This window comes from Erithacus rubecula (assembly GCF_903797595.1).
Source record: "Erithacus rubecula genome assembly, chromosome: 9".
In the NCBI taxonomy this organism is placed as follows: Eukaryota; Metazoa; Chordata; class Aves; order Passeriformes; family Muscicapidae; genus Erithacus; species Erithacus rubecula.
The window spans coordinates 22,656,034-22,682,857 of record NC_136660.1 but is presented as its reverse complement, the minus strand read 5'-3'; the positions used below and the strand labels follow the sequence as shown (position 1 = coordinate 22,682,857).

The following is a 26,824-nucleotide window of genomic DNA, read 5'->3' as shown; positions in this document are numbered from 1 at the left end:
ATAAATACTATCACAACAGACATTTTGCTCAGTTGGTATTTAGTGGTAAATTACTCAGATGGTTCAGGGAAATCTTTGTTATCATTAGCAATAAAAGATGGAAGGCTCAAGGTGTTTCCTAACAAAAGTGATAGAAAACAGATTACTGTGAAGATGAAATATTCAGACTTTGCTTTGGGTCACAGTGCAGTGCACTGCAGAAGTCAGCCTCAGATAGTGCTTTTCATTTGAAATAAAACTAAAGTCTTTTGGAACTGCCATAAAAAATTCATTTTTTCATGAGATACTTTGTTATTGCAGTCAAAAGCCCCCTCCTCTGGTCTAGTTTGTGTTAAGTCTCCTAAAACACTTAGGAGTGGGAGCAAAAAAAGTTAATATTTCACAGGTTTTCAGATGCATGGATAGCCACTCATTTTTTCACATCACTTTGGAAGTTGTGAATTATTAACTGCAAGGGTGTGACCTGCCACAGTTTCTCACTGGGGTGCAAGAGACCTACCCTGGTTCCACATCAGTGGTTTAGTAGTTTGCAGCTTTGCCTTCAAATCATGCACATTTGGGTCTCATTTTTTTCTTGGAAAGGTGCTTATATCACAGCACAAAAGCAAAAAACCAACATGAGAACAGACTGAGAAGAGAGGTGCTGTATCTGTATTGACTTAGAGGAGCTAAGAGAGTTGTAGGCAATGTTTATTGTCTCAGGGACCCAGAAATAAAGCTTGAAGCTGGACAAATTCACTCTACTCTAGGGCATTTGCATGAATTATCTGCACTTGTGCCTAAAAGGGAGAAGTTCAAGTTAAAGAAGTCCAGCTCTACCAAATAATCCATCAATTCAAGTCTATTGTGACACTAGAGTGTACTATTGTGCCCAGAAATGAATATTCAAAACTATTTTGCTACAAAAAGTAAATGTTTTGAGTTACATTCACATGGCAATAACTTCCACTGAATTTTAAAATATTTAAATGAAATACCTGCAAGCCAAAAAGATTTAGCTGGCAGCAAACAAAGCATCAACATATCATTTACCATTTTAAACCCATCTCTTCCTTAATCCAGTATCATCTTTGTTATTTTTCCCATGGCAAAACAAGGAACTTAACTTTCATGAACGCTCCTCCTGCTGCAAACTGGCCCACCAGGAGTGGGCCAAATTTGAGAGTGACTTTCTCACTTTCAGACAGCTTTGTAAGCCAGACCCTTCCCTTCCTTTCTTTGAACTAAACAGCGAGGTCACCAGTAACAGTTATCCCAGGAAGAACCAATGAGAAAACCCTGCAGGCATAAAAGGAAGGAAATTAAGCTTTCAAGACCTCATTCTCTTTCACCCTGAACATGTGGACTTCCACATGCATTAATTTGCCATCTAAGCGTCTGTGCGTGAGAACAGATTTACAATGAATTCCCATCTCTTGCTACAGCAAAGATTAAATAAGTTCCATCAGCAAGTTAAAGATTGTAAATAAAAATAAACAACTGAATTGTTCTCTATGGAATTGCTCCCCTTATGGGCTATATGAGCACTTACACTGGGACAGTCCGAAGCAGTTCCAAGATCCCTTGACCATTCCACTGCTGAGCTGCATGCAGTTCCTCAGTGCAAACCCCAACAATCTGTAATAAATAACAACAAAGAGACTAAACTGGGTGGGAACCATGGAAGAACTGTGGAGTAAACATGCCATGTGGTACTGGATCAAACAGTGCAGATACAGAGAAGCACCATGTCTTTAATCTAACTAGATATGTCTGGACAAATGGAGACTGAGACAACAGTGGGGTCCCACAAGACCTTGTTCTCTCTCTCTACACTTACCCTGTGAAACACCCTGGTCATGTAACATTGGATCTTTGTATAGAGTGTGTGAATTTAACAGTGAGGAGGGTCTGGAGACAAATCAGGGTTTGCTCGACTTTTCAATCAAGTCCCCACAGACAGGACAGAGCAAGACAGGTTAGAGTCTGAGCACATACAAACACTGCTCTGTCAACTGACTGCTAGGGGCAAATGCAACACTGCACAAGCAATCTCAACCAGGCAAGGGATTTGCTGCCACATGGGATTGCTTTGGTGTTCATAAAATCCTTGACCAACTCAGTTTGCTGACTGGTTATATCTTACCCAGCACCATAAAGTAAAGCTGCTTACACACCACATAATCCACTTGTCACTGCAGGCAACTGCAGACTTCTGCTTTCCTGTATAAAGCAGGATGTGTTTGCTTTTCAGGATAGGAGCTACCACACTGAGCAATACCAGATGTCTCTCTAACAGCAGCTGAGATCAGCTGCTTCAAATGAAGGGGTGAAACACCCTTCAGCTGATAGTAGAAGGCAGTTTCTTCCTGCTGTATCAACCACTGGCTTGTACCTTTGAGCACAATCATTCACTCTGAGATGAAAAATATTTTTAGCCATGGCCTTCTATTTTCTTCCTAAATACTCTTAAGTCTATTCCAACAAAACAATTTTTGGTCAAAATCTGTTCAAGTGATGTTTTATCAGAAAAGAGGAAAACTGAAAACTAAGTTCTGAAGAGCAGCAAGCAGAAGTAAAGGATGTGTCTTCTGCTGTAGGCACATATCAGCACTGATAGAGATCTGTGTGGAAAACCCTCATGTCAGCACCCAGCTCTGCACACCCTACTTCTCCTGCTCCTTGCAGAGCTCACTTTCTCAGGACCCAGCCCTTGGAGGTGCAGTTCATCCCCACCCATCTTCCAGGCTTCCTCCACCAACAGCCTGAATCACCCCTGCTTCAGGACACCCCTCCCTGGGTCTTCACTCTCACTAATTACACACAAACAGCAAGACACTAAACAGGAAATTATTTTGTGTTCATTCTTTGCTTTTTGTAATCATTTATCCTCATGGGTCAAAATAAACCCATAACAACAAGCATCAAACAAAGGGGAAAATGAAATCAACTGTATGTGTTGTGGAAGATGAGAGGCCAAGGGTCTCAGGATGCAGCAAGCTGACTGTTCTTTGATTCAGGGCAGCTGGGCACTAAAGAAGAGATGAGGACTAACACCACTAGCTGCAGAGTCAGCCAGGGATTATCCTTCTTAGCTTGGCTCTCTCTCCTCTTCCAGGTCCCACAACTCACCTTGCACTAATTAATCTCACACCCACATTGTTTTTGTTGATAAAACAGAGACATTTGGGCACGTCAGAAAAGCCTTGCACAGCAGTTGTCATGTGCAGGTTTCTGGTAACAGAACTTCCTTTTACATGTTGCAACTACAGTAAAAGAAAAATGGGAGCAACCAAAAGTTTAAATTGTAAGATAGATACTTGCATTTTCCCATAGGAGGGAAGCTTTTGCACAGAGCATGAAGAAATCAGTAGTTGGCATAAACTGTGCCACTCTTCCACTAAGGTTATTAACCCAATATGCAATTTAAAAATATCCAAAGCAGCCCATATCTGAGAAGCATAGCTCAGAAGGACTTTGGGAAAGTAAGCAAACCTGTTTGGCCACAGAAACTCCCCATGCTAAGCAACAGAGTTAAATCACAAGGGATTTTTAAAATATTTCTTTTGCAAAGCAAACCCAAGCCTTTCTTAAACAGTAGATCAATACAGGAGAACTCAGCCTCTAAAGAACCTTTGTGTCAGTGCTGCAAGCTACATTTTTTGCCACTAAAGTACTGTTAAAACAGCTGCAAGTCCTGCTCCAAACTCTTCTCGTGCTGACATTCACACCAGTGGTCACTTGCCGATATCACCATAGAATTAATTTTAATTAATCTTCACATTAGCTTTTAAAAGTGTTTCTCTCAACATTTGTTTTTTCACTGTTCATGTTTGAAACTGAAGACAGGATAATAAATATCTGAGTTACACAGCTCAATGCAACAGTAGCTGCTCTCCACGCCCAGGAGGTGGCAGTGGGAGCCCTGGTGGCTGGGTGTACCTGTAGGAAAGTAACGACCCCAAAAGGAGTCTGCACTGGCTGCATCTGGGGGTCTTCTGTCAGCAACATGTGCTGGATTCGAGATTCACTGTTGTCCAAAGGGCTGTGCCACGACACATGGTCACCACTGCAAAAGGTGTTTTCTGCAACAGCAAAACATAGGAAATATTTAGTTTGTGAAGTCTGCTAGAACATTCCTTCTATTGCTAGCCTTGCTTCTGACTGCTGCCAGGCAGAGACCTCCAGCCTGCACTGGGACAGTCACTGGTGACTATTCACTGCCCGCCCCTGGCCAGCTCTGCTGAGCCTCTGAGCCACCTGAAACAGGAATGGAGTCTCATTGAGTGATCTGAATTCAAGCACTGATTTCAAAATTTCCCACTCTTGAGTCCTGTGGCAAAAAAAAAAATAAAAAAAAAAAAAATCAATGTCCTACTCTGATATTAGGCCCAACACAGGAATGCTAGCAAATAAAATTAGCCTGTGTCTCATGTACTATTAGCCTCTTTTTGTGAGAGGGCACAGAAAATCAGCAGACTATACTGGATGCCCATTGCCACAGCAATTCACACACTTAATTTGCCACCAAGAAAATATGCGGAAATTTGAATTAAATATAAATACTATGTACTATATCTAATAAAAATTCTGCTGCCCAGCTTGTGATAGTGTAAGTCAAAATCACTGTCTCACCCAGTTGTCTGGGTGGCTTTGGGGCAGAATTATAATTAATATGTTTCTTTTTTCCCAAAAAAATGAGAAAACCAGTAGGCTATAAAGTTCATTCTATATCATAATAGACTGCATCAAAACAAGGCAGGCATTCCTTTCCTTTCCTCCCCTCCTGCTTAGAAAGACAAAACCCCAGATAATCCCATGTTCCACAGCTAGTGCATGCCAGAAGGCACACCAGAACCCATCTGTCTGATGCTGCCCCATCACAGGAAAGGCTAATGCTTGCTTTCTGAGTGAACTAGAAGTAAAACAACCAGGCATGACCACATTCACAATTAAAGCACAGTCCATTTGCATGCAGTTCCTGGAGCATGTGTGGTAATGCTGCCTAGCTGACTGCTTTTATCCTGGGTCTTGTGCTTGTCCAAGCAGAGCTTTATTGCACATACAAATAAACAACCTGGAATCCACATTCTGCCTTCTGAGACAGGTATAGTGCCCCAGGGATGAACTGAGTACTGCCTGCCTGCTTCCAAAGTCAGTGGCAGGCCCAGGGCCCCTCTCCTTGTCCAAAGCTCATCCATGATGGCAGTCTGGGTTGCTGTCCTCACTGTGGTCTCTCCCAAGGCCACACTTGGAGCTCAGCAAGAAAGGAGGCCTTGCCTCCTGGAAGAGGACTAGGAATTCCAGTGCAGACTGGAAAGCATTAGTGGTTGGTTGAGTTGCTGTGTGTCAAGACTGGAGCATCTCCCATGCCACAGGAGCAGGATCCAATTCAGAGAGGTGCCCTCCCCACAGTCCTGGATCTTCACCTAACCTTCCCACATCACCTTCCAAACATATTGCAACAGGTCACCTCTTAAATATCTATAGGGCTAATAGATGAACATGGCAGTGCCTGCAACAGCAAGAGACAAGCTTTTTGAACTGCCAGTAATTGCAACTTATTCCATTTGCAACATTAAACACCACCACCAAGGAACTGGGTGCTTGCACATCCCATTGCAATAATTCTTCCTCAGAACCACCCTGACAGCAAACAGAACTTGTGCAAGGGCAGGATGCTTCAAGGGAGCCCTCAGCAGCAGGCAGCTAAACTAATGAGAGTTCCTTCAGAATTGCTGTGCTTTAAAATGCTTGCAGTCCTCTCCCTGATGAGGAGCTGCTGGCCCACTCCTGGCTGTAATGTTGGGCAACTCAGAGCGTCTCCACTGGGTGTCCCCATTGGTGTGGGTTTGAACATTTATTATATATGTTTCTTCAGATGAATTTCATGGACAGCTCATTCGATTAAGGATTAAAATAAACTCTAAATACCATAAGGAACTTAGCCTGAAAAATGAGGCATGTAACAGAAGTGCTGTGATAAGTAAGGGAATGCTTTCCTTAGTTAAAAATAGAAAAGAAAGAAAACATAGTGAATGCAAGCTGCTTCAAAGAGTTTATCGTTATGTACACTAAATTACACGCTTCCAGCTCTGTGACTGGAAGGACTGGATCAAATATTACTTTACTTTTAGAGTTGAGAAAACATAAGCAGAAAAATGAAAATTATTTTTTATATCAAAATCTGATTAAAGAAACAGCACTTAGAACATTGCAAGTAATATCTTGTGATATTTTCCAAGTTAGACAAAACGTGGCCGATTAATTTTTTTTAAATTATAAAAGCCTCTCAGTCACAGTTTTCAGGAATGAAACAAAGCCACAAAGAGCTTATTCTTGGGCCCTGTCTTTATACCACAACATTTTGCCCATCAAATGCTCACACAATTCTATGCTGATCGATCGCTGCGTTTCACTGTTGGTGCTGCTTCTCCTGGGAAAGCCCAGCCCGTTTAGAGCAGGTTTTCAAATGCAAATGTCTCTGCTGGAAACCCACCTGTTTATGTCCCTGTGAACACTGAATACTTAGAAAATCTCCCTCTCCCTTGCATACACACGAACACCACAAAATTCACACTGACTACTCAATTAAATCGCACCAAAAAAAATCTGCAAATAACAGGAAGCCAAATTAAAACCTGTGGGAGTTCAAGAAATTTGGAATTACACCCTGAAACCCAGTTTTCCATTTGCTGCATTGTCATCCACGTGGGATGTAAGGTCAGCTCTTGTTCAGAGACCATTGCAGTACTGAGAACAGCCTGAATTACATGACTTGTAGTCACAAAAACTAAGAAATTACAGAAAAAATGACTAGATAATCACTTTCTATTGCCTCATGCTGGAAATGGAGAGTATCCTCCCTTCCTACCTTTCACATTCATATTTTCAAAACAGGACAAGGACAAGAACACCACAACTGGATAAACCTCATTTCCTTAGATGACCACAGCAAAACTAACAGGCATTAGAAAGAGTTCCAGGATATGACCAGGTAATTGTCAAATCCATAGGACAGGTGGCCATTATTTAACCATTAACAGGAGAAATTAAAAGAAAGGAACTAAAAGAAAATACGTTAAAAAGTTAATCCAAATTAGCCTATGGATAAATCAGCAAATCCTCAGGACTAAACTAAGGCTCTGATTTGCTGCACACAAGGTGACTGCTGCTGAATACTTCTGCCTGGTGGTAAAGCTGCAGTGGTTACATGTTCCCTCCATGACAGGATGAGCTAAGGTACCCAATTGCCCCAGGATAAATTCATATTCTCCAGCAGTTACCATGGGAGCAGGGGATGTGTTGTAAATACAGGCTTGTTCACTGTACCCTCTGGGACTCTTGCACCTTCCTACTTGGAAGGGGCACTAACTAACAAATCTTAAACCTAACATAGCAAAGTGAATCATCCTCACAATTTTGAAACTGTTTTTTTCCCTGCAAATTTATGTTCTAACAAAAAAACCTAACGTCTGTTTTTTTCTGGTAAGGATTGCCTGTTCCATGAAATCCAACTGCTTCGTAGGAAGGTATTTATTTCATAAGAACTCAACAAGGAAATCATTAAAACATTTAAACTCAAGCTTACTATTTTAGTGCATAATTTATAATAGCAAATCTGAAGCCTCTCTCTAGCTATACAAAAATGAAAAGTCTCTAAATCTGCCATAGACTAGCTCTTGTGCTATTCTATTATGCAAAAGCAGCAGTTATACCAGACCACTCTGTTAAGCCACCCATATTTTGAAGTCTTTAAAATGTCATTATCAATTTTCTTTTACAGCTCACATAAAGCAGGTGAGGTTCCTTCATGCAGCAACAGTCATAATTCAGCTGCACAATCTCTCCTTATTTTACTATCCAACTGCTCTGTAATGAGAACTGGGAAAATAACTCAGAAGGAACCATTCCACTGTAGACTAGTAAATTTTCTTTGTCTAACTTTGCTCATGTATTTTCTTGGAGTGCATTCTCCCTCCCTCCTTTAATTTGACTAAATATAGCTGATGCCTAAAGAAATAAAACCAAGTCTTATTCTTGGCCTCAGGATGTTTTATAAACAGTATAATGCATGCAATCTATGCTCCAGTGGTGTCACCTAGCTCTAGAGAGAAACACAGATTACTTCCCACTGTATTTCCAGTTTCTTTCATAAACCTGCCAGCTTTCCATCTATGGAATCCTCCTAGGAGTTCTTACTCCCATAATTGCCAAATTGAAAAGGAAAGTAAACTTAGAGGAGTACCAGGAGCTAAGAGAGCTCCATCCTAAAAGCAGCCCCAGGCTGAAAGTGAGTCAGGGAACATCTCCAGTGACCTGGCTGCCCTGCATCCAGAGCAGATGGTGAACACTCTTTGGGAATCTGGGAGTCTAGTATCTTCTCCTGCATGTGCATTGGCAACTTAGGGAGGAAAACAAAGACTTGATGATGTTCCACCACCAAGAAGACAGCAAGGCAACTTTAAGCCTTTCTCCTGTCCATGCAGGCTCCTGTCTCCAGCCTGTCTGGCTCCAAGACAGTTTAAATTGCACCACCCTGGTTCCTCCAGAGGCCAGAAACTTGCCCCTTATGGTACAGCCACGTAATTTTTAGATAAATTTTAAAACTAGAAGAACAGATTTGCAGCCTGACCATTCCTCTGTACCTCTGCTAAGACACTTCCTCCTTCCAAATGCCAGCTAAAATCAGCAACAGAGGGGTTAAACTGTACTTAGTAATCAGCCAGATAAATCCACTTGGACAGTATGTTACAGGTTATAAGCTGATACAGCAGAGTGGGGGAAGCCCTAAGTACACTAACTACTACATGTGCTGGGACTCTAGCCCCATATCCTCAAGAGCATGTTCCTGTTCCTCCTGCTTGTGGGGAAAGCCAGGCCACCATTACATGGTCACTTTATCTGGGGAAATGTGCAGGGTGATGCTAAAAGACACAGTCCTGCCTGTGCCAGCAAGGACACCTGGATCACCCCCTCAGAGCAGGGATGTTTGCTTAGCTATGCTCGTACAGTGCTTGGCAATTCTCTGCTACCTTGGTCTGAAAATAAAAGAAAAACCCATCCAAAACAAAACCCCCCAAAACCCCAGTTTTTGCACCAGCATGTGGCACTGGGGATGCTGGCACACAAACAAGATGACCACATCCCTCACATGAGCCAGACCTACACTATCCACAGCACTCAGCAGTGTGAAAACTGCCTGCTCTAAGGGACTGAAACCCACATTTTCACTCAAAGATCTCAGCTAAACTGCAGGCAGCGAGTCACAGATGTCAGCCTGCATAACTCAGAGAAATTGTGTATTTGAGGAGAAAGAAGGATTTTAACTCCATGACTTATGGGTGCAGGAATGTTAAAAAGGCCCCCAGTGAGTTCCTGACCAGCATGACAGTGATGCAGCCAGACATTTAAATTGAATGCAGCTTATCCAATACTTACAGAAACAACGTAATTTATTGCATTGCCATTACCCCATGCATGGTCTGTGTAATTTATTATATAAATGCATTTTCTCCAACACATTTTTAATATTCAGTCTGGCTTTGTTAAAAAAAAAAAAAGTAATCTGGCAATCTGTCACAAATAAGATTTGATGCTGTTTTTCAGTACCATTTTGCAGACCAAACAGCTAGAATTGATTGAGAGAAACTAAGGGCAAACACAGAGTCCAGTGCTGAAATGTAATAGCTATATTTTTTACCAGACCTACTTAATATATTTTTAACTACCTCAATAATAAATATAAGCATGCATGCAAACATGTCAGCTATAATAAATTGATACAAAAGCTAAAGATGAAAGTTGTGCCTTAATATCTCAAAGTAATACTGTTATTGTAACTCATTATATGTATGAAATTAAAAAAAAGTATAAGAAAAATACTTTATTCAGACTCATTTGCCAGCCACATTAAACTAGGATAATTAATGCTATATGCAGTCTCAAACTTAGTTTCCTAACCTACAAAGAACTGCACACATCTAAAGGAAAAGGAAAAAAAAAACAATTGGGATATAATCTATGGGGCCCACTGGCAGTTAGTTTATAATTTTGTTTTCAAGTCAAGATGAACACATTTTAAGAAAATACAAAGAATTAGCAGAATCCAAGCTGTGATATATTTGCACTATGTTTAAAAAATGCTTTTCCTGTTTTCTTTTTCAGTTCAATTTTGCTGCCCCTTATCTCCTGCCTTGGAAACAGGAACTGCCCCAGCCCTGGAACTCCAAAGAGGTGCAAATTCACACAATGTTGCTGCCTGCTGCAGACATGCAACATAGAGAAGATCCCTTAGGAAGAATTAAATCCCAGGAATACAATTAAACAATAGCTCTACTGCAGGGATTCAAATTGGGCTTTTAGAAACAAGAGGCCTAGGCAAAAGGTTCTTAAAAAAAAAAAAAAAATAGCAGGGGGAAAAAACCAGATCATCAGTACCGTAAAAACTGCTTAACCTCTAAGGCTTGAAGACAGTTCAGAAAGCAGAGAAGCATGATGTAGATTATTTTTTCAAATTACTATGCAAGTTGAAAATACAAAATTGATTACTGCACAGCTCCAGGGTGTTAAGTCTGTAAAATTAACAACCCTCTCAAAAGAGCCAAATCAATTTATGCAAACACATATAAACTTACTTGATAATTTAATTCTTTGAACTGAAAGCCTAGTGAAGAGCCTCCCACACCTTCCCAGGGTACATCACAAGCAGGGCAAGGTGATTCCTCACTTATTTGTGTTGTGCTTAGGGTCATCACCACTATTGGCAGTGGGATCATGGAAAATGTACCTCACTGTACTGCAGCTTTCACTGTTGGAGTTGCAAATACTGCTTTTCTTAGCACAAAGTAGAATCCAGGCACTCAGATGCCTTCTGCAACATTGCAGAGTGCAGTATTAAAGCAAAAAAAAAAAAAAAAAGAAAAAGAAATTAAATGCTTCTGTACAGTAATCAGTTTAGTTCTGAGCCTCCTCTTCCCCCTCTGTTTTCCAAGATTTCTTTCCATCCCTTACAGATCTGCATATCTAGCTTGTTCCCTCTCCCTGCCCCATGCTACGTGTGTATACAATTTCCATGACTGCAAACTCTGGGAATTTCTCACCCAGGCTCCCAGCAAGTGACTCCAGTGCCCAGGGCACACTCCCACCCTCTGCAAGTGGTGGGCCCCCTGTCCTCTTGCTGACTCTGTACAGGCTGCTCCACCTCCTCCCACACTCTCTCCTCCCCACAGCTTCATTCAGCTCCTCCACCCTGTTCCCCTCAGGCTTCTGCAGCCCTTGCAGTCAGCACAACCAGGAGCTGGCACATTCATTGTGTTTGGCATCCCTTTAGTACAAGCACTGTCCAGGGCAGGTTGCATCTCTCACCTTGCTTTTGCAACAACACAGTTCTCACCCATCTACAGATTTATCTGCATGGCTCCCTCCTCCAGAAAGGGGAAGCTGCAAGAAGGCATGGCAGCATGAAAGGACTTAGCTGGCATTGTTGAGTATGGCAGAAAATGAACACAGATATCAGTTGCTCCTTCTCAGTCCCACAAAAATGTGCTGCTCCAAGCTCTTGCTCCTCTACATGCCATCACTCAGACCCATTGCCCATGGGTGCTGCAGGGCTGGGGTGCTTTCACCTCCCCCAGTTGTACTTTCTCCATCCTCCTGTTCCAGCAACCATAAGGGAGCAGGAGTGATGCACTTGCTGAGTTCTGAGCTCCAGGTCAAGCAAGAGACCCTTCCATCTCTGCCCAGTTGCACTGCTCCCAGCTTTCTGCATCCTTCACCTGAAGGAGACACATTTTGCAGCACCCCTTTAAAGGGTGGCAGGTGCATCGTCAACAGTTTCAAAAAGTGAATAGCCTCAGGATGGGGTGGAGGCCAGGAGCCAGAAAGGATATTATACAGCAGGATCCCTTGTCAGATAAGGTCTGGGCTCAAAACAGGTATTTAATAACAGTTTATTTACAGATCAAGTGGCCCCATATGACCAGTCTGAAGAGATAATTGCCTGTCATTTAAAAACCTTATCCTGTGTTCTGGCACAGGAAAGCCAGAATGTTTTACTGTTACCTGAATCTTTCCCAGCCCACTGCAACTAGAACAAAAACTGGTGCCCACAGCATTTGGCAACCTTTAAATGTCCTCAGTGAGGGGGTACAAGTACAGCAGGTGAGAAAAATGTCTTTCTTTGTTATTGGACCTCCTACATACTTGCACAAGTGCAGGCCACTAAGAAGGGCAGAAACTTAGAACCATGAGTATCATAAACCTGCACAGTCACTTGTGATCTTCCCCTAGATATGGATCTATCAGACATTTCTGTTGAAGAGCTTTCAAGGAGTGTGAAAGGGAAGCAAAGGCAGTATCTACCTCTGAAGAAACTAAACAACATGCAAGCAGCTCTTTTAATATCCTTCACAGCACAGACACCTGACAGACTGTTAAACTGCACCAGGGCATCACTTTTAGCAAAATTATTTAAGAAATGGCAGGAAAGGGGAAATGATCTCTGAGAAAACATCCACAAAATTATCACATCGTAGCCCTTTCAGAAAAAGGTTCTAATTACTCAGGCATTAGCTCTGCAACTTGTAATGGACAAGAGGGCAGAGGTCTTCAAGAGAGCCTTGTGTCATTTCTCTCAGTGGTTGATTTATTTTCCCTTAAATTTTCAGGAATTTAAAGCTTGCACAGGCCAAACTTTTGTTTTACTTTGGCAAAGCTGGAGGCCAAAGGGCAGGAAACAGAAAAACACTGCATTCACACATACTTGCATAAAATAGTTATGCATTGAGCTCCACCAATCCATTACAGAACTGCAAGAGAAACACTCTTATTCCAAGAGTTGCATTTATGGTTCAAATGCAAAATGGACAGCCTGTTTATGGAGCATCTTTTGAAACACCACCCCAACTGTTCTGAGAAGACTCCTTTAAGCCCCTAATTTTAAATCAAAAAGCACAAGAGTCCACTTCCCTGAGGTTCTGGGCTGCCCACAGCCTCTGAATATACTCTCCCAGTTTCTCTTTCCCACCAAGAACAAAACACTTCCCCTGCTGTGCCCATTTGCTGCCTCCTGGCTGAGCAGGCTGCTGCAAAGGATCTTTAGCTCTGAGGCTGTCAGAAGATGGTCTGTAATGAGCTCTGCACAGTGCCACTCTCACAGGCAGAGTGGGTTAGTCAGAAAGCACAGTTTGAGCACCACTTGCTGCACAGATCTTCAATAGAATGTGTAAGAAGGTGGATATGTAACAGTGAACCCAACTTCCAGCTCTGCAGTTCATCTGCAGTTACTTTACTCTGCAGTTTCATCTAACGTGGGCTTGGCAGCCGTCAAGGGAAAACACAGTCCTTTTCAGAAGGCTACTCAGTATGTGTAAGCTTCAAACTCTCCTCTGTGCATCCCAAACAATTGCACACAGGCAGTGAGAGAGGATGCTCTTGCAACTGCAGAACAATCCCTCTGTGCTGTTGCTTTCAGCTCCTCCATAGGAGGAGGCAATACTGCTCTCTGCAGAACCTTTTAACTGCTAAAGCAGCTGCTTCCGTTTCCCAGGAAAGGCTGGGTGGGACAAAGACCTCATGTATGAGGGGCCAAAGGACCTCACACCAGCAGGAGGGGGAGTTTTCTGCCTTCCCTGTGCTGTTTCCTTTGTCCTGCATTCCTCCTCCAGTACAGGGGACAGAGCCTTTATCCAAGGCCGGGCTGACCATGTGCAGCTTCTCCCTGGTCCCTTTAGCCCAGGGTTAAGAGATGTTCTTTCTCACAGAGCTTGGTGATCTCTAACCTGCAGGCTCCTCCTCACTCTCCTACAGTAAACCTACAGGGCAGGCTCTGGGTAGGATGGAAGAAAAGGCTTCCTGCAGAGATCTCAGCTCCCCTCCACTTTGGGCAGAAAACATCAGCCAGCCAGATCAGTGCAGATCTTGAACTGCAGCCACTGTGGATAAGCACCTGCTAGGGGCCAGCATCCAGGGTCCCTGGGCATGGGGCCTGCTGGCTGTCCCTGTGCCAGCCCTGCACAGAGATGTGTCACAGCTTCCTCCAGGTCTCTGTGCCAGCTTCTTCCTTCCTTCTCCCAAAAGCAGCCCACCTGCAAAATTAAGCCTAAAACAACTTGTGCACTTCTAAGAATAACCACAGATCAAAGTTACAAGTCTTGGTGCTCTGTCCATCCCCAATCCTCTGGGAGCAGCATCAGGGCACATGGACTGATGTAAAACACAGAGAGAAGGCAAATTTCCCACCCGCCTTTTTTTTCTTTTTCTTTTTTTTAAATAAACCAACTGAATGAACTGTACTGAACAGATGAAAAACAACAAGCCAAGTTCAGTTCCCAGGCAGAAACAGGACATGAGTTGACAGAATTAGAAGGGACAGCATCAGTTGAAATCTCGCCAACTCAAACTGGGCCTAAACCTACTTTATCTAAATTGCAGTAGCAGCTACAAACAAGCCTTCTCTTTCAGGCAGCACTGAGATCCCTCACTTACTGCCTGGAAATACTGTGTAATCAGTAAAGCAGTCTAGGGGAAGACAGCTTTCCTTCTATTTCAACAAAGTCCTTTATAAGCAACAAAGGCTTTCTGTGCCTTTGCTGCTGGCAAAGTCTCTCCATGCCTTAGTGTGAACCTATCCTTTGGGGCTGGAGAAGGTCAGAGACCTGTTCCCAGCCAAGAACTAGAAGTTGTAAAGGCAACAGTGGCTTCCACTGCAAGATGCAGGAAATAACCATGAATCCAGACAAACTGCAGGAGAGGAAAAAAGCCAAACTGTGGCAGATTAGGGAGGCAGAGAAGAAAATACTTTGATTTGTACTATGTAACTAGCTTAATGACTGCTGCACTTCCAACTGGGAGGAGTCTCATATCCAGCCCTACTTCACAGCACCCATGCTAATGAAGCAAAAGGCAATGTCACTCAACAGTGGTGCTGGTCCCTTCCTCTCATGTTCCTGGGAAATCATCCTGCACTTTTCAAACCTGGCCAAAGGGTTACAAGGGCTTTTCTATGCTATAGCTGAATTAAATGTGTGGGGAAGAGATTCTCTAGTCTTGCCCAAGGTCCAGCAAGTTACAAAGGCCAGAAAGATGCTACTCACTAAAAGCATAACAATCAGCAAAAATAACAGCCAGCTTATCCCATCAGTGGCTGATGAAGTGACAGTGCTCCAAGGCAAAGGGCAGGACTGAGCCTGGCAGTGGGGTGCCTCCTGTACTGCAAAGGGGCAACACCCTTCCTGCTGGAAGCAGGAAGAGAAGTTAATGTAATCACACAGAATCCAAGACCGTGCAACTCTGTGCTGCCAGCAAGAACAGGCACACCACACACATGGTGGCATTCACAGCTGTGTCCCTCCTCTATGCCCTCTCCCAGTTTATCACCCACACCTGAAACCACTCTGATCATGACTGGACCCACAGAGAGGAAGGACAGGCCACCAGCTGCTAGTTCACAGCCAGGGAAGCCTCAGCTATGGCCAAGGACACTGCAAAGCTGCTGCCCAAGGACAGGCAAGCCTGTGCCTCAGCACCCACCCACAAAAGAGAGCTGGGTGTATCCCTGCCTCACAAGCAAGGACAAAAGCATCGACTCTGGAGGTCTCAGCAGTCGTACAAACTGACAAATAACATTAAGCTTTGCAAGCCTGCAGAGGGGACCTGCATTAATTTAACCAAGGGAACCCAGATCTACAAGAGGGAGCAAAAAGGGCCATGTCTATCTGCAGCCAGCACTTTGCTGCAATGCCTTTCATGAGGATTTACAAGAGTTATATCTGGCAATTCTGTTGCAAACAACTTCAGCGCTGCCATCCAGCTCCAGAGGAAGGCAGCTACAGGTTAGGGACCAAAGCCTGAGCTTGACAGCTGCCTGTAGTGCCCAGATTGTCAGCTAACCACTCTGCACACCAGCAACCGGTCTGTTTTATCAGCCAGCACATCATTTGGTACCACTCACAGCACGTACATCCCAGCTGGAAGCTAGGGGATGTGACAAGGCTGGCTCAGGAGATGGGGGAGGGATGGGAAGTGTTGGGGAGGTGAGCTCAAAGGCAGCAGTATGGGAGAAGGGGATTTATTGCAGTAGAACAGGACACAGTGCACAAAAACACAAAGGACCAGGCTCGGTCTGAGCTGCTGCTCACAGAACAGCTTGTTTTATGGGAAACATCTAAGAGGAATTAGGCTAAAACCCAACCAATTTCTCATGGACCACTGAATAACTATCAGATGATGAGAGCTTTTGGCCATGACAAACTTGGGTTAAATTGGAACCAGTGACTTAATGTTTCCATACCCCTTTGCAGAATAAAGGCACGCAGCCCCTGCACACTTGGTTGAGTCCTGTTCACCTACAGCAATTTACTGTGCCACAATTTCAGCATTCACACAGCAGAGTTCACTGCATAACAGGTTCTATTGAATTGAAATTGATGTTGATTTATACTTCTTTGTAGAGCTAAAAAATGCAGTTAATCTCCATACAATTTTAATCTAAAATCCTGGAATACTAGAGAGGAGACAGGGCCAGCTACACTAGAAACGGGTCAATATTATAAACAGATGATAGAAATAATATATATTATTTTAGAGAGCCATAGTAACCAGAAGAGAATAATAAATCGGCCTAGGGTTGGAAAAAAAAAGATAAGGGCACAGTCAGGGAAAAAATGTGTATGAATTACCAGCAGATTTTATTTGGCTTTAGTCATCCTCCTGGGAAGAAATAAACAACTTTACAAACAAGCCAGAGAAGCTTCATTTGTATTCAAGGAAGCAAGGAGTTTGTTTTAGGTTTAGAGTTTGGTTGCTTGTTTTGGTTTTCTCCTTTTTACACACAGAACTTGGCCTGCATCAAGAATGTTTGAAAACATGTTGGCAAGCAAAGAGTCACTGAGGCTACAACACTGAAGCTTTCTGGACCCCAGGAGATGTGAAGATGAGGCCTGGTGGTGATGGCAGGTGCCAAAGCATCTGCTGGCTAATGGCTGCAGGACTGTGACCCCCAGCAGATCCCCTAATCTCACTGAGCCCCACTTTCAGTGGGAGAGTTATAGTGCCTGTCAAACACAAAGAACCTCCATGACTCAGACTAAACTAACTTGACTCAGGTAAAAACTGCTGAATAAGAAGAGTATCTACACCTGCAGCCTTTACAACTTCCATAATCACTTCTGTTTAAACAAAGGTGAAACTGTGGCATAGAGAGATGGCATAATGGCCCCAAACTGATGTACTGGGACATCATGCACATGACAGGAATTGCGTGTCCCTCTTTCAACTAGAGTCAAGCTGTCATAAAATAACTTCCACATGAAGAAAGCACATGTCAGAAATTACTAAGGAGGGCTAAGTGTACCTCATCTTGGGCTTGCTTTTCAGTCTGGCTGCCAAAGGCTGATGTAGCTGTGCTGCCTTGGTGACCTTCATGCAGCAGAACTATCCTCCCTTTCCAGGGGAGACTTTCAGAAATTGGCCCACAGACTTGAATCATGACAGAGGACAGAAGCTCACAGATAGTAAGTTCTTACAGGTTTCACAGAAATAACAGATATATTCCTTGTTTTTTCTCTGAAAAGGGGATCCTTCACCATGACAGTGCAGAGGTGTTTGTGGGGAAAAAAGAAACCCCACAAACCAAACCAGTTATATTGACATGCTATCAACACGTATAATTTCTCACATAGCTACTGGAATTGGTTATGTCCAATCCACTTTTCAGAAGTAATGAGCTTTCTAAGGAATAATTTCTAGGAGTTACTTCTGAAGTACTGAAATCTACATTAAATTGCTACTGAATAATTGCACCTTGTATCCTTACTTTCTTTGCCTGCACATTTTGTTATTACTGTTTTGCAGTACCCAGGATGCAGACAGTTTCCTACTACTGGCCAGTCAAAGGTCAAATATTAAAATTCAACTTTTCAATTAGATGAGACATCAAACTCAGTTATCAGGAGACTATGAGAAGATAAATTACATATTTATGGAATAAAAAAAAAATACATTTAGAAGACCTGAGAAGAACACTTAGTCATTCAAGACATATTTATAATAGTAAATGAGACTGAGAAGGCTCCTACTCTACTCTTGCCTAAAGGAAGGATCAACTCTGCCTAACAAATATCCATGAAAAAACAGTTTAACTTGTTCTCAAAGATATGCAGCAATAGGGAATCTGCCACTATCCAAAGGTGTCACTGCACTTGCCCTTCAGAAGTTCTCCAACTGACAAATCCTAAGCCTATTTTACAGTAATTTTAGTAGTTAAATTACAGAATTTTTACTCTCCCCTATCCCCAGTAGGCACATGAAAAATATATTTATTACTTTATTCCTTACTGCAAGCTTTTGCTTATTTGAAGACTGTTCTCATGTCTTATATTTTCTCCTCCCTAGACTAAACAAATCTAACTCTTCTGATCATTCCTTCACAGGCTGTATTTTCTGGACCTCTGGATCATTCTTAGTGCTTTTGTCTAGTCTTCCTCCAACTGGGATACATCTGACTTGAAACTTTTTGCCTAAAATGAAATAGAGTGTTCTCCCTCTCCCTTGCAGTGTAGGACCCAATCATATTCAATACACAGAACACTTCTATTTATACACCTAAAAAATTTCACTTCTATATCTCAGCATGAAGAGTGTGTTGGTTTAGGTAATTTTAACTCCAAAGAGTTTTCTTCTCCTTTCAGAACTGCTGCTTCCCCCCAACTGATTGCACTGGATTATTCCTGTGTCAGGAGAAGACCTGGCACCTGTTGTGCCTCCCTGTCCTTACTGTACACCAGTACTTCCCAGCTCTACCCATCTTTTGTGGTTCATGACAACACATGGACAATTACTCAGAGTCTAAATATCCAACCAGTATTGCAGCCCTCCTCATCTTTTACCAAGATCCCATTTCCTCAGCTCATTTGCACACAGTGCTGGTACCTGTAACTTACTTTCTTCTGATTTATTGTTGATAAATCTATGCCAGAACATCCATTATTCTGTGGATGCCTTTTGGATGGTTTGTTTCTCTTAGCAGCTTCTTAAGACCTGATAGCTGATTGACCAATTAGAAACTTTTTGTTGTTGTTGCTGTTTTCTTGGGGATTTTTTTTTTTGTTTTTGCTTTGGGAGTTTGCTTTGATTTTGATACAGGTTTTTTAATGGGATGTGAAGAACTGCATTTGCCAGTTTTCCAGTGTCTTATGATGCTACTTGTCTCCCCTAAACCAGCAGTGGCTCAACCTGCTCATGCTGATACATTCTCAGGTCAATGTCATCAAGCTCAGCCAACCTGAAAACTTCTAATTCATAGACATCCTCTTAATATTTCTGGCTCTTTCCCCACTTCAACTCAAGCATTTTTGACAACATAACCATGACATATGCCACATCATTATCTTTAGGCTCTATGCATGATGAGTTTTCATGAAATTTCTCCAAACCTGTACCTGACAGCTGCAGCTGTTTTCTTTCAGGCTGAAAACACAGAAGCAGCAAAAGCTCATACACACAGTACTTGTTTTCATGCTATGTCAATTTACTGCCTTCCTGACACATACCAGACAGATCATTGAAAACAAAATAAATTTACCCTAAAGAGAAAAAATATGTAGATTTTAATTTTGGGAAACACAAATCATAGTGCCTCTGAAGTGATCAAGGGTCTTAGCACTGTAGTACATAAAGAGTTAACAATTGCAGTAAGCTCTGGATAAGCTTTCTGTAGGAAGAGTGTTTCTTCCTTTTAATTTGAATTGAAGTATAAATTTGTTCTACCATGAGATATTTGCAGTACACCCATGAACCATGACAAGCTAAGGTCACAGAATTGTACAAAGTTTCATTTTCAAGGTTTGAAGGTTTGAGGATGTTTAAAAACTAAAAGAGTTGGAATTTGTGGTCATGGTCAAACAGTGATAAAATTAAGAACAGATAAAGCCACAAATAAAACTTTTTGAGACTTGAAAGCTTGGTTTTGTTGAAGGAGGATAAGTACTGCCCTTTAATCAAAAGCATCAAGTGCTTGTTACAGTGAACAGAGAAGCCAAGGCTGAAAGAGGTCTGAAATTCAATGCAGAAGATTGGTTTTCTAAAGCACTGCCACAGTACAGAAGAGAAAGAGAAACAAAGGACTGCAACATTCACTTGCCTAGAAGAGTTTGTTGAAAAACACATAATCTGCAACGAGACATGCTTTGCAATTGCAATACACAGAAATAATATTTAGGACAGCAGTAGCTGCTAGGTGAATATTCAACTCAGTCGTCACCACCTGAAAATGCTCCAGGCTCAGCACAAGTGTAACTACACTTACTCTTCCCCTAGCTTCAACTGGACTCAGGAGCACACTTCTGGGATAACTAAAAAGTTGGCTTTTATCAAGAGATAAGCATTTCAGAGTAAACAATTTTCTGACATGTGAAAGTGCTTGGAGCCTATCCAAAAAAAGTTTCTGCCAATTTTATTCTTTTTCTTGCTCTGGGTGGATTCATAAGTTTTACTGAAGTTGTTCCAGTTCATCAAATGTTTTTAAGGCTGCTTCAGAGTATTAAAGAGGCACCATAGATTATTTTTTTTTTAAGCTGAAGAGGACGACATTAAGGTACACACATCAGAGTTAAACATTACTTATCAGAGTTTCATTTGACAAATGCTCTAAGCACTGCAGTCAGAAAGAATCTAAGCAAAAATAAACCTTTCATGTAAAAGAATGGTGTAAAACAATGCTGTCATGCCACAGCCTGCTTCCTACCCAATGGGCTTCAGAGGAACCAACCCTCCAACTACTTCAGTTCAAAAATTTCAACATCTGAACAGAGAAGTCATGTAGAAAAACCAAGAAAAAACAACAGCAGAAGCTCATTTGGCTCTGCAGAGTGAGGATGTCAAACTGGGGGAAACTACAAGGCAGAAAAGAAAGTAACACTGCTGAGAACTGGGTGCCTGATTAGCCATGAGTGACATAAGGGAGAACACAGGAGCTGCTCTGGACACCATCCTGAGAGGAGACAGCTCAAGGGAGGACAACAAAACAAAGCAGGACACATCAGATATAGCAGAAGCACTAAGGACTCTGCAGAGCAATGGAGAGATCTTTGACTAAATTAGAAAATTACTGCATCTAGCCATGGTCAACTGGCATTGCCCTGAAAGATCAAGAAGAAACATGACAAAGTAGGCCCCATTACAAGTCTTACTTTTAAATGCATCATCTTGCCAGGATGGATGTGATGTCTATTATTAACCAGACGATTTTAGCCTGAGAAAATTCTTTTCCAAAAGAGACATGTGATAATCAAATTTGTACTAAAATAAAACTAGAGTTTGTTCACTTGTTGCAACAGCATAAAGATGCCTTTTATAAAAGGCAAGAAATGGTTGGTAACAGTCAGTCACAACACACAGCTGCTTGCTGAAGAGCATGAAGCAGTATGGAATAAAACACCCCAAATCCAACACTTCCGTAATATTCTAAGGGGCATTTGCAGATTCTTTTGGCCAGCCTCCCAATTTGAAATAGAGCCACCACCAATGCTCAGGGCCAACTTAGCTTTGTTGAGCTAAGTCCTGAATCTTTCCAGGAATGGAGTTCCAACACCTCTTATAAACCATTCCCTATCCTTTGCTACTCTCCTTGTGAGCAAGTTTTTCTTGAAGCTTTTCCAGGGCCTCCCATACTGCAATTCAGAGCTGTAGCCCTTTGATGTACTATCTGGGGCTTGACCCCACAATCTTGTAACTACCCTCCCTACAGCTGTAGGCTCCAATAAGATCACCCTGCACATTCTCTTTCCAGGCTATTCTAGTGCTCCTCACAGCTTACATGCCCTAGAACTCTGACCACCTTGAACAGTCTCCAGCTCTTCAGTATCTTTTAAAGGCCCAAAACATGATAAAATATTTTGTGCCACTTTGTACCCAGTGCCATGCCAAAGAGGTAATAACTTCCCTCTATCTGCTGCTCAAGCTGTTCCTAAGGTAACCCAGCATGTGGCTCACCCATTGTATGATGAGCATGGTATTGGCTCACATCCAACTTCATAGTCAAAGAAAAGTCAAGTTATGATTAATACACTCTTGTTTTTCATATGGCAAATTGAAAACTAAACACCCAGAGGCTAGAATCCATCAGCATGAGTTTGAGAGTGCCTTTAAAGAGTCATAGTGGATATAAAGTAAAAACCAGCGTGGATAAGCATAATACCAGAGGGTGGTTCATGCCAGATTGATAAGCATGTGCACAACTCTTCTCATTCTAAGAACAGCTTTGAAGTAAAAAAAATAGGACTGCATTATTGCAGAAACCAAACAAGGGAAGTCTCTGCTCTGACTGCCAGTTTAGTCACCAAGATGTTTGCCCTAAAGTACTCTTCAAAATCCAGTTTCAGTCTGCAGACCCATGAAAAGACAGTGACCAACAAGCAACTGCTATGAGAACTAGCCTGGACTAGGAAACTTAAAATGTTCCAAACGTGATGTAGGATATTCAGCAAAAGTTAATACATAACACCTATATTACTTTATATCTAAAAGAGAGACCTCAGATTCAGATGTTTTCTTCAGATCCCACAATCATTGCACAGAAAATGTGGGTATGAATTCATCACTTCATGGTCAGTATCAAAAAGCTGCTGTGCAATACAATTTAGGCAGGATAGGAATCTCAAACAACAAAAAATAATGACAGTCACAAAGATTTAGATGCTTAACAATTGCAAAAATCAAGATAGAAAGGTGAGAAAAATTTTGGATGGCAACTGGGGAAGATAGCTACATAGCAAAGGTTACAAAAAGACAAGCAATAATCCAGGCTGGCACTGAACTATGTTCACCAGTATTTAGAAAAATACCCAGAAGATGGCCAGTTCCTCAGATTTGTTCCAGAGGTTAGCAGAGCAATCCTGTTCTTACCCAGACCTTTTCCCTTTGAGAGTCAGCAAGCAAAATGAAAAACATCAGCAGAATCAGAAGTTACTGAGCAATTTATGAACTAGTATAGTAGGTACCAAAAGCCACCAATTCAATAATCACTGATTTAGACAGTACTTTACATGTAAAGGACCTCAAATTAGGTTAAAAAATGTTCTTTAAATATTTTCATTCAGATCTTGTGATGCTGGAAAGCATCTTTCAAGTACATTAGCCATCAGTCATTCCACAAGTTTTCATGTGCTGACACTAAAAGTAACATTCAATTTATGAGTATAAATGAAACTAAGAAAGAACAGTGCTAGAGGATGATTTGTGGGCATCCTAGTTCCCAGTTTTCTGGCAATTCACCATCTGCAGTAATGATTCACAATTGTTAATACCCTGGCCCTCCCAGCCTTGGTATTCATTACAACTTCTACAGTTCCACATCCCAACAACTCCATGTTCATATGCACTGCTACTGCTCAGCTGCAGGGACCACTGGAAGGGATTTGCCTGTGATGGAGCTGCAATGTTTTTGGGAATTATGGCACTTCTGATGAGAAGTGAGACCTTAGCAGATGGCTGCTCCTCAGCCATTCAAGATAAGCAAATGGGTTTTTCTTGCTGAGAGAAGATACTGGACATGGCACTCAGTGCCATGGATTAGTTGATGAAGTGTTAGGTCATAGATTGGACTTGATGACCTCAAAGGCCTTTTCCAATCTAGCTTATTCTGTGATTCTGCAATTCTATGAACCCAACTATGCAGGAAAGAGTCACTGGGCAGACTTCCTATAGTTACTCTCACGTAACTTCAGTTTTTCAATACTCAGATTTGCAGTACCTGAGCAAAAACTGGTTTTGTCCCTGCAGGCTAGGCTGTAGGAAGAAACTCTTTTGGGTTCCCATGACCTGACTGGGTGCTGATGAGACACATGATGACATGATGAGTGTCACACCCTGTTACAGATATGGCCCTTCAAAACTAGAGCAGGAAAAAGCAAAGCCATGCATTTAACCTGTGGTACCTGACTGGAAGACATATCTGGCCAAGCCTTGCATCAGCTCTGCTGGCCAGGTGGGTGGTGCCGACTCCCCCGTCTCTCTCTTCAGCCGGAATGTCAGCTCAAACCCAAAACCACTCGGTCCATCTGTTCCTGTAAACCTGGAAGGAGTGAAAAGGAAAAAGTCATGGCACTTCTTGCAACCAGAGCAGGATTTAAGAGGAGAACCATGGAAAAAGGATGAGCATTCTCCTCATAGAGCCAGCCATGCAGGGAGTGGGATTTGGATGGGCAGGGAGTCCTGTGCTCTGTACCTTCATAACCTAACTGACTGGTACAGGACAGTGACAGCCTCACAAATGCAAAGTGCACCTTGGACAATCAGCATCCTTATGGTGGTTCATTAGTTTCATATATTAGTTAGTAAAGGAAAAAAAAAAATTCTTAAAGGGAGGAACAAAAAATGCTTCAAAGTGGATAGTTTTCAAGAACTGATTCCAGGAAAAAGCATAAATCAGAAACTTAAACACATTATGAAGGGTCACTTTTAAGAAAGATGAAAGTTAACAAAAAGCCTTCCAGCTGATCTTCTACAGTTAAATTTTTTGGAAAGTAAGATGGCTCCCAATTGAATTTCCTTCTTTCAAGGCATGTTGTGAAACAACACAGCTTTACTTCTAATATGCAATCAGACAGAGTTTAGTAGGCTTTTTTTTTTTTAACCTCTTGGCTCTCTACTTCCCAAAACTAACTGTTTAAAGAAGACCACACATGCTTTATATTGATCCAAATGAAAGCTACTAAGTAACAGAAGTCTTTAGGTGAGTATCCATCCAATCTAAAGCAACACTTGTATTTAGGAGAACATTGCTGGTCAACAACACAAAGTAGTTACAAAGCTGTAAAGCTGACAGGCAACATTATTTAAATGGATTTGTTCATATGGTAGTGTGACTCAAACAGAGAACTACTAAATAAATAATTTTTAAAAGGCTAAGGAAACAAGAACTAAGCTACTTCCCTTTTAAGATTAAAAAAAAAATACCCAAAGATTCAAGATGTTTCTTCCAAAGAACACTCAGAAAATGCAGCATCATACAATGCTTAGAGTCTCAAATTAACAGTTAAATCTTAGAAGAATTTTATTTACATGGGAGAGATTTGTATTTAAAGATTAGACTTAATGTTTTTCTATAGTTAATGGTCCCAAGTTGGTGAAAATACAGGGAAAATTTAAAAATACGCAGTTCACCTGCACTGTGCAGCTGTTCAGAGGTAACAGTCTATAAAGTAAAAGTATTTGATCTGTTTAATTTTAGTTTGGTAATCTGGTTTTGAGGAAATTATGACATGTGGCTTTGAATACTTGTAATTACTTTGGAAATACTTCATGCTTAACTTAGACAGGTCTTTAATAGAAAGAAATATTAATATTCAGAGTATAATTAGCATAGTAATTCTGTTAGTATTTTTGCCAAAGGTTTTGCTGTTATTATTAATAAAAGTCTTGTATTTGAAGGTAAGTTCAATGCAGTTTGAACAGCTGCCATGAAATTTCTCTCATTGAGCAATGGACCATAACCCAGGATCAGAGCTCCTGGATGAGGTTTGAGGGATGTACCTGGGAATGGAGGCAGACATGAGCTTCAGGAGCTACACACACCTACAGCCTCCCAGTATGCTTCTGACCCTTGGTCTAGGAAAATCAGAGATGTATCCAGTAGCCAAGTTATGCAGCTTGGTTTTTCTTATGGATATCCTTTTCACTATAAGTGCTCACACTGGCCCCAGCTTCAAAATTTGTTCTAAGGATGCACCAGTCTGCTAGTGGAGAAGCAAGTAGCATGGGAAATGATTTTTGGCACAAATCCAAGATCTCCAGATACATGTGCCAATGGAAGACAGAGCAAATGGCTTGTCTCTCACAAGGACACAGAGATTCCTCTCTATTTCATGAGGAAACACTGGGTTGTCATGGCAGTGTCCTCCTTTTAAAGGGTGTCTCCACTGCTTAAGCATTCTCTTAGGAGGATGTCAAGAAGCTGGGAAAAAGCCCACCACACCTTGCAGGCTTGCAGGTGTTCAACTTGTGCTTCTTCCTGAAAGTTCCAGATTTCCCCCAAAATTCCAGAAAACTTCTAGAAAATCAACCACCTTCATCCAGCCAGTCAATGAACAAGCTAAAACCCCTAACAATACTTCCAGAAGAGAAAGACCAAACAAGCCTCATTTACACAAAAGAAACAAAAAAAACCAAAAAAAAAACAAACCCAAAAACCAAAAAAACAAAACAACAACAACCCACAGAAAACCCCAACTGGATGGAAGGGTAACAATAGCACACAGATGGAAGAAATCTTGCTAAAGCACATGGAAGCCAGGAGCTCTTTCACAGACCTCCCCACGTTCTCTGCTACCTGTACCTGCACCAACCTGCTTCCTTTCCAGTGGAAAGCATTCCCAGCAGGTCAGCCTGACACAACTCCTGTGCCAGCTGCAGAGGCAACACATTTTGATTACAGCCTTTGATCTACAGAAATAAGATGCTGGCACCATTTGGGGCTGGCTTCTCTGAGAGCTAGGGAGGTGAGCAATGAATTAGTGGAAGGTGGGATTCTCTGATCGTGGTTAGGTTGGTTGGGTGTTCATATTGGCTTTTTTTGTTTGGGTTTATTTGTTAGTTTTTGGGTTTTGGCAAGTGTTTTTTGTTTGTGGGGGTTTTATTTTGTTTGTTTTCTTGAGGACTGGTAGTGGTTTAAATCTGAAGGCAACCAATTCAAATTACAGCCCATTTAGAAGAAAGACTTCAGAGTTTAGTTCAGCACCTCAGCACTGAAGTGCATTACAGGTCATTTCTCCAGCCAAACTCTTGCAGTGCAGCACCCCAAAAGCACCTCAGCTTTACAGTAAGATGATGATCTGAAATGGAACATGTG

At 41.9% G+C, this 26,824-nt stretch overlaps 1 protein-coding gene across 6 annotated transcripts in view; it reads right to left on the bottom strand.

Moving 5' to 3' along the window:
• SUFU (SUFU negative regulator of hedgehog signaling) overlaps window positions 1-26,824 on the bottom strand; it is an 83,940-nt gene that overhangs the window by 35,704 nt on the left and 21,412 nt on the right. For all 6 annotated transcript variants that reach the window (XM_079312449.1, XM_079312450.1, XM_079312451.1 and 3 more), the window contains 3 exons: window positions 23,913-24,049; window positions 3,922-4,064; window positions 1,532-1,617 (listed from right to left, as the gene is read on the bottom strand). In XM_079312449.1, the coding sequence (XP_079168575.1) occupies window positions 1,532-1,617; window positions 3,922-4,064; window positions 23,913-24,049 (366 nt within the window). The remainder of the gene's footprint in view (window positions 1-1,531; window positions 1,618-3,921; window positions 4,065-23,912; window positions 24,050-26,824) is intronic.